General features: G+C 39.8%; 1 protein-coding gene across 1 annotated transcript in view; it reads left to right on the top strand.

The window, feature by feature from the left end:
• The window catches only part of Rfwd3 (ring finger and WD repeat domain 3), a 34,822-nt gene extending 23,626 nt beyond the window's left edge, over positions 1–11,196 (top strand). Inside the window, exons 10-14 of the mRNA XM_077793127.1 lie at positions 872–1,022; positions 1,848–2,024; positions 4,215–4,429; positions 6,588–6,799; positions 9,761–11,196. Of these exons, the coding sequence (XP_077649253.1) occupies positions 872–1,022; positions 1,848–2,024; positions 4,215–4,429; positions 6,588–6,799; positions 9,761–9,904 (899 nt within the window). The 3' untranslated portion in view covers positions 9,905–11,196. The remainder of the gene's footprint in view (positions 1–871; positions 1,023–1,847; positions 2,025–4,214; positions 4,430–6,587; positions 6,800–9,760) is intronic.
• Positions 11,197–12,233: the final 1,037 nt, after the last annotated feature.

Genomic DNA, 12,233 nt, shown 5'->3' with positions numbered 1-12,233 from the left:
ACAGGATCTTGCTAAATTGCAGAGGTTTTCTCAGTCCGGCCTCCAACTTGCAATATATCTGCCCTGCCCTCCAAAGTCTGGGATTATATGTGTGCCTTACCACACCCAGTCTTATCTCCATTCTTTACTGTTGTGTGCTTTCTGCATTTTGAGTATCTGTGCTTCAGATGGAATACTCTCAGTCTCTCAACAGCTTCATTGACATAAACTAAACTGTATGTTTAAAGTATGTGATTTGATATGTGTACACCCCTGAAATCATCACTTCATCAAGATATAATGAACATATTTATCATGCCAAAAGTTTTCTTGTCACTTTTGTAATCCCTTCCACCTGGTGTTTTCTCTTCTCCCTATCTCCAAATAAATGCTGCTTTTCTTTTTTTTTTTTTTCTTTTTTTTTTTTTTTTGAGGTGTTAGGGATTGAACCCAGGGCCTTGGGCATGTGAGGCAAGCACTCTACCAACTGAGCTATATCCTCAACCCTGACCTGCTTTTTATGTAGATTAGTTTGCATTTTCTAGAGTTTTATAGTGCATTGTTATTTTTTGTTTTGACTTTCAACATATTTTTTAAAAAAGATTTGTTTATATTTTTGTGTAATTCAATAGTTCATTTAATTGCTGGGTAATATTACATTGTCTGTATATATAATTGTTTATTCATTCATCTATTGATAGACATTAGGGATGTATTATATGCTTTAAGTAAATTATTGCACTGGGGAATTTTTGTTTTCTTTGTTTTACCTTCTGTTTCTGGAGGATTTATGTGCCAAGAAAGGTAAACAAAAGAGCTACTTGAAAAGATGGTTTTCATTGGTCCTGAATTAACTTTAACTGAACTATTTTTTTACTCTCTTCTTTGGTAGGCTTTGGTGTTAAGATGTTGAGTACTGCCAACATGAAAAGCAGTCAGTATATTCCAATGCATGGCAAACAGATCCGAGGACTGGCTTTTAGTAGTCGTTCCAAAGGCTTGCTGCTCTCTGCTTCTCTAGACAATACTATTAAACTGACTAGGTAAATAAGTCAGGGGTCTGGGTTGCATCAAATTAATATTGATGTTATGGTGCCCTTAGCTCTCTTTTATTGGTCTAAAGCCTTATCTTTTGAGATCTACATAAAATTGACTCTGTTTAAAAGTGAACATACTAAACTGCAATATGCTGTTTCTTTAAAATTACGTGTGTGTAAGTAACAGGTGGTGAAGATAATGAGAAGTGGGGAATCTACTGTTAATATATTCTTTTAATTTATTCTTTAACTCAAGAGGAAAGGCTATAGCCCCAAATTTTTGAAATATAAGGGGTTATCTGTGTAATTCCTAAAGGAAATTGAGAATCCAGACAGTTTGGGTTGTTTTCTCTAAAACCAAAATATAACTGAAATGGGAACAGACTTTGATGGGTCAATGATGCTTTTATTAAGCAGCAAAGGAGCACATTTTTGGGGTAGAAAACAAGGGTCTGAGTGTTATAAGGTTCAGCTGAGTGAGGTTATAGGATGTTTGGTTTGGTGGGTTTATTTAGGGTGGGACAGGAGCCTAGGGAAGTTCTTGGGGCCTGTTGTACTGGGGTGGTCAGCTAACTGAGTCAAGAACGGGTCAGGTGCCAGTCTGTCTGAGTTCCTTTTTTGTCCTCCCTCTGAGGCCTGAGCTTCTAAATGACAGAAGCTCTAATTTACCACAGACAATATGGGTGGGGGAACAGCTGCAAATAAGGGAAATGCCCTGGGGCCTATTCTCCACCCCTTCATCCTCAGTAGAGATTATCGATCATTTGATAATTTTTGCCTCTTCATCATGTATTTGATTTAGTAGTAAAAAAAGCTTTTATAACTCCATAGCCTGGAGACCAATACTGTTGTCCAGACTTACAATACCGGACGTCCTGTCTGGAGCTGTTGCTGGTGCCATGATGAAAACAATTACATCTATGCCGGACTAGCCAATGGTTCGATTCTAGTCTATGACCTAAGAAACACAAGTTGTCATATGCAGGAGTTAGTACCTCAGAAGGCCAGGTAAGAAACCACTCACTTTTTTTCTATAGATAGTAGCTTGCTTTTAGATTGTAAGTGTACTCGCCTTCTCTTCAGAGAGTATTCCACAGTTGATCAACAGTCTCTATTTCAGAATTATTAAGGTCCTTAAAATTTGTGTCCTTGATATTTCACATGGTAGAAAACTCTGGTTTCACGTATAACCAGGTTCATAAGAGTCAGTAATCATCTAGCATGGCAAAATATAATTCTATCTGTGTTTAGAACCAGGTCTACAACTTATAAATGTAACCTTGGTGGTGTTTCTTGGCCCATTAAATGTGATTAACATAGACTTGCTGAACCAACTACTTAATTTTCACTCAAAAGAGATTTTAAGGGCTGGGGATGTGGCTCAAGTGGTAACGCGATTGCCTGGCATGTGTGGGGCGCTGGGTTTGATCCTCAACACCACATTAAAAAAATAAAAATAAAGATATTGTGTCCACCTAAAATTAAAAAATAAATATTTAAAAAAAAAAGATTTTAAAAGAATAGCCTAATAGCCAGCCACAGTGGCACATGCTTTTGATCCCAGTGGCTCGGGACACTGAAGCAGGAGAATTGTGAGTTCAAAGCCAGCCTCAGCAAAAGCGAGGCACTAAGCAACTTAGTGACACCCTGTCTCTGAATAAAATGTAAAATAGGACTGAGGATGTGGCTCAGTGGTGGAGTGTCCCTGAGTTTAATTTCCAGTACCAAAAAAAAAAAAAAGCCTAATTATGGTTTAATCTGCTGGGGTTGGTGGTAGCAGTGATGGCCCATTCCCGGATCCCAGAAACTTTGGAGGCTATGAGAGGAGATTTGCATGTTCAAGGCCAGCCTCAGCAGCACAGCTAGATCAGATCTTAAAATTTTAAAAGGCTAGGAGTGGGAATATGGCACGGTAGGTAAAGTGCCCTTGGGTTTTGTTAGCAAAAATAGTCAAAATGGTTTCAGCACCATAACGAAAGTACAAATTACCAGAGGAGAGCATACTTCATGGGTCAGCATTGTCTTTTATTTAGCAGTGGAGTCAGGCATCGGTTGTGCTCACTTTCTGGGCAGAAAGCAGCCCCCGGTTACAGAGGGAGCTTGGGGTTTTATAGGTTACACACTGAGAGGTTGCTTATCAGTCACTAAGTTTTTACTAGGCAGTGTTTTTGCAGGACAAGGATGGAGGGTTCAGAGCTCAGTGTTCAGAGCTTATCTTGTCCTCCAGAGGACAGCATATTGTCACAGGGACAGGTTTAATGTGTAGTTTCACTGTCATTGGGTGAGAATTTACTTGGGAAAGGATCAATACTTGTCCTCTTCCCAGTGACCACCATTTTAGGATTTATGTGTGTCTCCTTCCCAGGGATTGTCTTGTCACTGGGGAAGGAAAGTGCAGGTTGGCCTAAGGATGCCATATTGCTGTATCATTTTTAATCTTGTTCTGGGATTTCAAGGTTTATAACAAAAAATCTGTCCATATTCTGGTATTGGTTGGCCATTTGCACCACTGTGGCTTCTCAGAATGTGTAGAACACCATGTGAACTGTCTTGGAGGTATAAAAAGATCTCAGAAGGTGAGTAGATTCTGTGGCCTGGCCAAAATAGAAAATATCTTAAAGAAGATAGAAAGGAATTATGCTTCAGTGATGTGATCCATGGACATGAAAGTGATTGATGTGAACTCCAGGCAAATAGATAACTGCCATTAATGTATAATAATTTAAATTAAAAATAGCAAGGGCCAGGTGTGGCATGTACCTACATTCCTGGCTACTCTGAAGGGTGCTGAGGCTTCTCTCCCCCACCCCCACCCCCCCACACACAGAGGGTTTTTAGTTTTGTGTTCTTTTGGGTTTTGTTTGTTTGAACACATGGCCTTCAACATGCTAGGTATGCACTCCTCTACCACTGAGTTACATCCCCCCAGCCCTTGATACTTTGAGACAGGGTCTTGCTGTTACCAACCCTGGTCTTGAACTTGCAGTGCTTCTGCCCCAGCCTGGAAACTGGGATTACAGACATTTGCCACAGATTCCAGCTCAAGTGTTGTTTTGTCAGATGTTAGGGAATATTGGCCCATGGGTCTGTTAATCTCTTCTGTAGACGTAGGGATATGATCCAGGATTCTACTGGTAGTAGAAGTCCAAGTATTGTATTTGGAATTTGATGCATGTTTTTTTTTTTCTTTTCCTTCAGATGCCCACTGGTATCTCTTTCTTATATACCCAGAGCTGCCTCCGCTGTATTTCCATATGGTGGGGTGCTAGCTGGAACATTGGAGAATGCTTCCTTCTGGGAGCTAAAAGTGGGCTTCTCTCATTGGCCTCATGTGCTGCCCTTAGAGCCAGGGGGCTACGTAGACTTTCAGACGGAGAGCAGCACCCGACACTGTCTTGTGACCTACAGGCCTGGTGAGTGTTGGAGTCCTTTGAGGCCTCCTCTGGTTTTATTTGGAAGCCAATGCGTATTAGGAGAGGGAAGAAGAGTTTGGCTTTCCTTTGGGTGGCTACAGTAAGCTCCTCACAGGTTAACAGGTTGGGTTATAGCTCTTGCTACTACAGTAAAGCTGATGGCTCTCAGTTCCTCCAATAGTGCCTGCCTTCCTGCTCTTTATTTGTGAGAACTAGAACAAATTCTGCCTGGTACTTCTGGAAGTCAATTAACCACTATTTCTTAAAGCAGTAATGGAATGAGGAAGCCTACTCTTAAGGGCATTGAGCCGCCTTCAGATCAGCTTCATGTCTTCTGCCTGACCCTCACTTCACCTAAAAGAGGTAGAGATGAGGCCGGGCATGGTGACTTCCATATGCAATCTCAGCAACTTAGTGAGACTCTAAGCAACTTAGTGAGACCCTATCTCAAAATAAAAAATAAAATTGAGTTCAATCCCCAGTTAAAAAAAATTTAAAAAAAAAAGGTGCAAAGGAAGGCAGCCATGTATGGCCCAGACTGGGGTATTAACTATTCTTATTTGAGGCAAACCAGGTAAATAAGAGAAGACTGACAAAGATGGGTATGTGCACCTAGCCAGCTAAACTACATTGTCTCCAGAACCAGGGTTGAAAACCCTGATAGATGACTGTTCTTAAAAGTCACATGTTCTTAGAAAATTCTTGATGAACTATAATGGTCATTGTTGTAGGTTTTTTCCTAATTTGATCTTGAGGTCTCTCAGGAGAAAAGCTGTAAACTCTAGCCCTACCCTAAGAGGGCTTTGAGGATTTACTTGTTTTTCTTTACAGTGTGCCTTTCATAGGATACTTGTTTATCCTGGCAAATAGCCTAATGCCTAAGTGCCTGAGACCTGTCACCAAGTATCCCTTTGTTCATACTGGCAGACACCTTGGGTGGGGGAGCTCTTAGCTGGCCTGAGACCAGTTTATTCCTGTTAAGATATCTACTCTTTAAGAGAATCTCAAACCTAAAGTTAGATTTAAGTATGTCAATCAGATGAAACAGGGGGCGCAGCACAGGAGTTTATTATTTACATTTTCCAGAGAAAAGGCATTGTGCCTTGCAGAGCCAGTGGGAATAAGGAGAAGCTTTCTGGGACACACATGCCCAACCAGCAGCTAAAGAGCAAGAGAAAAAAAAATGGCCTGTTATGTTAGGACTATGCCTTTATTAAGATCCATGGATGTTATTCCTTAAATTTTCCCTTGGGGTTAATAGCTAGCTAGCTTAGAGAAAACACACATGAAAAGAAGATTTATTTACATGACTGTTGACCATTAGATTTTATTGTGGTCGACAGTTTTGGGGTATACTAGATTTTTGATCAGTTGGATAAGGAACAAGTAGGCTATATTGCAAACAACCATGCGGGGGGGGGGGGAGTTTTAACTAGGGGAAAAGTATTGAGATGGGTTTTCAAGCTTAGGTCAGGTCTAAAAATGGATGCCAAAGCAGCACTTGCATTAAACATGACAAGCAGATAAATTTCTGACAATTTGGTCAGAGTTGATCATTAAAAGTGCCCACACTTCAGCTACTTTTGAGTGGATCTAATTATTGAAGTTGCATTTGAACTGGGCAAGTGTCTCTTTGACCTTTCTGGCCCTTTGGCTCTTAGTCATCCATGAGTCCACTATATCCAAGGATAATTTGTTATGACTATGTAGAAAGCTTGGGAGTCTCATTTTGTTCTCCAGCTTTTGTTTGCCTCTCTTGACTATGTTTCTTCTTCTCTAATATCATGCTTTTTACTTTATAAAATGTGCAGTTCCAGTGGGTCCTCACTGGGGAAAGGAAAAAATGCTTTTAGTCAGCACTCTTGAGAGAAAAATTCCCCAGCAAAGGCCTGGCAGGATATAGTGATTTTACTAAATAGATAATGCGTTCTCAGAATTGTTTCTCTGAGGCAAAAATTTGTTGTAAACTTGTTTCATCCTAACCTAGGGTTCTGAATTTCACTTGTTCTGTGTTACTGTGTTTGCTTTGTAGCTATTTTTGTGGTTTAATGTACTTATTACTTTTCCTACTCAGCTATCTTAAGTGTCTTAGGGCTCAGGTGCTTTTTATTTCTTTGAACCATCCCCATGGACCAGCACTGATTTCTGTGTCCCATAGATAAAAACCACAATACCCTACGAAGTGTGCTGCTGGAAATGTCCTACAAACTGGATAATGCTGGAGAACCAATTTGTTCCTGCCACCCTGTGCAAACATTCTTTGGGGGACCCACTTGTAAACTATTGACCAAAAGTGCCATTTTTCAAAGCCCAGAGAATGATGGTAGCATCCTGGTGTGTACTGGGGATGAAGCATCAAACTCTGCTCTGGTAAGCCTGTTCTATTTTATTTTGTATTTTAAAAAATTAGTTAATAGCCAGGCACAGTGATGCACACCTATAATCCCAGTGGCTTGGGAGCCTGAGGAAGGAGGATCATGAGTTCAAAGCCAGCCTCAGCAAGAGTAAGGCACCAAACAACTCATTGAGACCCTGTCTCTAAATAAAATACAAAATAGCACTGGGATTGTGGCTCGGTGGTTGAATGCCCGTTCAATCCCCAGTACAAAAAAAAAAAAATTAATAGAGCCCGAGTTGTAGTTCAGTGGTAGACAGCTTATCTAGCATGTGCAAGGCTCTGGGTTCAATACTCGGCACATGCTTCATAATTCTGTGTATCTCTAGATGCATGGTTGCTTGCTTTATTTTTTATACAGTTCTCACTTCACATACTGCGTCATATTTTTCATTTTTTTACTTTTGTTTGTTTTCTTTTGTGGTACAGGGGATTGAACCCAGAGGCACATTACCACTGAACTATGTATAGGCCCTTTTATTTTAAATTTTGAGACAGTCTTGTGAAGTTGCCTAGGCTGTCCTCAAACTTGGCATTTCCCTTGCTCAGCCTCCCAAATAACTGGGATTATGGGCTTGCATCACTGAACTTGGCTTTTGTTTGGGGGGGGGTTTGTTTGTTTACCTTTTACTTCCTAGTTTAGGTGTCTTTCCATTTCAATATCTAGATTCACTCATTCTTTTTTTTTTTTTAACTGAGCCGTAATGTTTCATTCCAGAAAACTTTTTTCCTTTTTTGTGGTATGGTGGATTGAAACCATGAGCAACTTAGCAAGACCCTATCTCAAAATTAAAAAAAACAAAACAGACTAGGGATGTGGCTCAGTGATTAAATGCCCCTGGGTTCAATCCCTGGTATGAATGAATGAATGCATGCATGCATGCATGCTCTACTGAAACTATAAAGTAATTAATTCATGCATTAGTTTCATCAGCTCAGATGAAATCAACAAAAGATGTGAAATCTTAGAGTGGAAGGATCATCCTTTCACCACCTGAACATGTAGATCAATCTTGACATCACTATAAATGGGTTAGCCAGAAATAATACAGCTTTTTGATGTAAGGCAATATGAAGCACATGTGCCTCCTATGAGATGTTCTTGAACCTGATTCTAAGCTATCTGAGAGGGGCTGTCGAGTACAGTCACACTAAGCACAGAGGCACTTGAAATGTGGTTTGTGCAAATGAAGAATTTCATTTTTATTTAACTTAATTAATTTTTTTGAAAGAATTTTTTTATATCTATTTTTTAGTTTTCGGCAGACACAACATCTTTATTTTTATGTGGTGCTGAGGATCGAACCCCGCGCACGCCAGGCGAGCACGTTACCGCTTGAGCCACATCCCCAGCCCATATTTAACTTAATTTTAATTTAATTAATTTAAAGATAAATTCTTACGGCTAGGGACCACTGTATTGGATAGAGCCACTCTAGAATCTAATGCTGACTTTATTAACTAGAATTGCAGAGAGTAGAGGAACAAGTTAAATGATACACCAGAAAGCAAACAGACAAAGCCAGATTGTGAGTATTCTGTAGAATTACTGTAGAATTGCTTCCATAACAATTCAGTGGCAGAAGGAAAAAAAAAAAGTAATACTGGATCTGCTGTAGATTCAAAGATTTATTGGGGCTGGGGTTGTAGTTCAGTGGCAGGACACTTACTACCTTGCACAGATGAGGCACTGGGTTCAATCCTCAGCACCACTTAAAAATAAAATAAAGATATTGTGTCCATCTACAACTAAAAAAATAAAAGATTCTATAATTGGGCCAGGTTTGGTGGAACATGCTTGTAATCCCAGCAACTTCAGAGGCTGAGACAGGAGAATCACAAGTTTAAGACTAGCCTCAGCAACTTAGTGTGGCCCTATGTAATTTAGCAAGATCTTGTCTCAAAAAAAAAAAATGATTTTTTAAAAGATGGGGGCAGTGGTTAAGCACTCCTAGATTGAATCCCCATTGCCAAAAAAAAAAAAGTTTATTACTGGACAGGGCATAGTTCAGTAAATGCTTGCCTGGCGTGCACAAAGCCTTATAGTTGATACCTAGCACGACACACACACAGTTTGTAACTACCAGATGTAATGTAGATCTTACTTGGAGCCTGATTCAAACACACCAGCTGTAGGGCTGAGAATGTAGTTTAGCAGTCCCTAGTACTGATGTGGAAAATTGTAAAATTTTGTTATGCACCAGATATATAATAATAATATGGAATTATCATTCATTTTGTAGCTATGTAAGAAAATATCTTCAATTTTAGGGATATAAACAGCATGAAATCAGCAAGGAAAAATAGGATTAATAAAACATGTGGCCGGGTACGGTGGTGCATGCTTGTAATCCTAGCAGCTCAGGAGGCTAAAACTAAGGCAGAATGATAGAGAGTTCAAAGCCAGCCTCAGCAGATTAGCAAGGTACTTAGCAACTCAGTGAGACCCTATCTTTAAACAAAATATAAAATAGGGCTGGGGGTGTGGCTTAATGGTTAAGCACCCCTGGGTTCAATCCTTGGTTTAAAAAAAAATCAATAAAACAGATGTGGTAAAAGCTTAATAATTTTTTACTCTGGGTGATGCATGGCTTATGAGATTGACTTTGTTTTATTGACCCTTCTGTACCTAGAAGGGACAATATCTAGAAGACTGCCTGACACATAGATGGAAGTAATGAGTGCTGGGCTTTTCTCTTCAGGTTCATTCACAGGTAGAACTAATTGCTGGTTGCAGTAGGCAAGACTATACATGAACAGTGGAGTGATGTGTGTGTTGGCTTTGTGCACCCTTGTGAAGGTTAGGGAGGGTCTGTTTACTCCCAAGGGCAGCAGCTTCTCATCTTCCCCCATCCCCCCAGAATTGTTTGATGACAAAGAAAGCAAGTCTTCAGCTGAACTGACTGCTGACCTTTCTCTCTGCTTGTTTTCTTTAGCTGTGGGATGCTGGCAGTGGCTCATTACTACAGGACCTGCAGACTGATCAGCCTGTTTTGGATATCTGCCCATTTGAGGTGAACCATAACAGCTACTTGGCTACCTTAACAGAGAAGACTGTCCACTTCTATAAGTGGGAGTGACCTTGGTCTTAAGACCCTTCAGACAGGCTGCTGGTTAACTTTAAATGTTGTTTGCTATTACCTAGCAGCCCTGAACAATATCCCTGCTTATTGTCTGCAAGCTAGAATTTGGGTATCATGGTTCATTTGGGTTAGTATGATTCTAGGAATCCAGATCACCAAAACACTATGGATTGTGTATCTGCTATGTCCATCCAAGGAGTGACTGGTATTCCATCTATACTATCCATTTCTCAGGTTATAAGCTTTCATGAATCTTTCATAAATCTTTGCTTTAGAGAGTCCTCTTAGTAGTCATTTAGGACAGGAGGATGCACCAAGCATTTTCTGGGGGTATGATATCCACCTGAGTCATTTTGTCTATTGGGCTAATTGCCTTATTGTGCTGCATCCTAAGGGGCTAACCCGCTTCCTGCTTAGTGGATGCAAAAGTCTTTTTTCTGTTGAACATAAGAGGGCACTGTAGAACCTTGTGTAGAATTTGATTTATTTTAAGCTTATAGGCTCATTAACTTTTTATTAACTAGATGCTCTTGTCCCCAACAGAAGTGTGTGGTAGTACACATCTGGTATACTTTATTATATCAGTAGTCATGTTCCAGGCACATAGTGCTAAGGCGTTCGTTAAGTCGAACGATAGACATGGCTAATGAGCAGTATGGGGTCTTAGCTAATAATGCTGAATATATTAAGCTTATCGCATTGTTAGACTAAGGAAAGGGACCAATTGTTGGAGCATTCTTTTCTAGATAGCTTAGGAACTCAGGATCGGTTATCTAAGCCAGTGTTTTAAGACTACTATTCTTCCCTTCTGCTAGAAAAGGATCAAGGCTTTTACTTGAATCTCCCCTAATATCAGATCAGGATCTAGGGACTAAAGAGAGCAAGAAAAGCTGTTCAGATTGTTGTGGAGAAAAGAAGGGCTTGTTTTTCTCCCATTTTCATAAGAGTTCCTATCTGAATAAAGCCAATTCCTCAAAGTGAAGGGGGTTTTGAGCATGTTTATAATACCTAAGTAAAGGCTTCCCTACTTGAAACATGTTTCTTGTTCAACTTTCTCTGATTTGTCTCCCTAACCTTTTCTGAAAGTGTTGTTAGTAAAATGATTACTCTCAGGAAGATAATTAGTGGTTGGAGACCTATGGGGATGACAGGGAAAGCATTCACCAACTCTCATTGCCCAACATTAGGATCCACTCTCAGGTTGTATTTGTCTGTTTTGCCTCAGGCTTTTCTGGGAAATCACTGTCCATAGCAGTACATTCCCGAAGGTATGGGCAGATCAATATTCTTGGGAGCACATGGCTAATAATGTGATTTTCTTAATTAAATAATTTGTAGAGGAGTTTTCTTCTTCTTCCTTTTTTTTTAAAATAAAACAGTTCTTATCTGTCCATTCCTTAGTTGTTTCCAGGATTTTCTTACCATCAAGGGATTGATAGAGTAGATTTTCCCGGAAATTCTAATGGTGTCTTTTAATGACAGCTTTCTGTTAGAGGGTATCTTTCAAAAACCCAATGTATACAGCCTAGGAAAAGCCCCTTTTTCTCAAGAGGAGAGACTCCTTTTGATATGTTGATGATTAAGAGAGTTACCCTGGCCTAGTGCCTCAGTGGCAGAATGGGATTTGAATTAAAAACTAGGAACACATGTAGCTTCAGCACATTACCACAGAAAGGATGTAGACATCAGGCAATGGCCACTTTTCTCTTGAGGCCAGGGCAGTGTTAGGATTTGACTTGCCTTGAAGTAACTGAACTAATGCTGATTGATTCTCCCAAGAGTAGGAACCAGGGAATATATTACCAGGGAAGTTGCAAAAATATCAAATCATAGCAGTCTCTGCATTTCTATAGTAAATTCAAGTTTGGTGGGGTGAGTGAATGGGGGGGGGGGATCAAACCCAGCACTTCATAAATGCTAAGCATTTGCTTTACTACTTTGCTCTATCCTAAGCCTAAATTTTTATGTTTTAGAAGCAAAGTCACATGACTGACTGATTTTTCTAACAAGAAAATCTTACCCTACTTCCTATCCCCATCCCCACACACAGTTGTAGGAGATCTCATCTATAGACCCAGACTGTACTCTCCTAAGCACATCAGGGTGTTTGCTCTACCATGTTTCTTCTTCATCCCATATCTAGGGTTTTCCCATTTAAGGATGTGGAGTTAAATTCAAAATGATCTTGTTTTTGTATATATCCTTACACCTGCTTTGAAAATAGGGCAATGGGACTTCTGTTTGTTTAAATTCTGTATGTTTGTTTGTTTTTACACAAAAGGTGCACAACTTTTCATTTCTCTGGTTGTACATAATATAGTGTCAT

This window comes from Urocitellus parryii, chromosome 15 (assembly GCF_045843805.1).
Source record: "Urocitellus parryii isolate mUroPar1 chromosome 15, mUroPar1.hap1, whole genome shotgun sequence".
NCBI lineage: Eukaryota > Metazoa > Chordata > Mammalia > Rodentia > Sciuridae > Urocitellus > Urocitellus parryii.
Note: the sequence above shows the minus strand (reverse complement) of the source record. Positions and strands in the feature narration are given on the sequence as shown.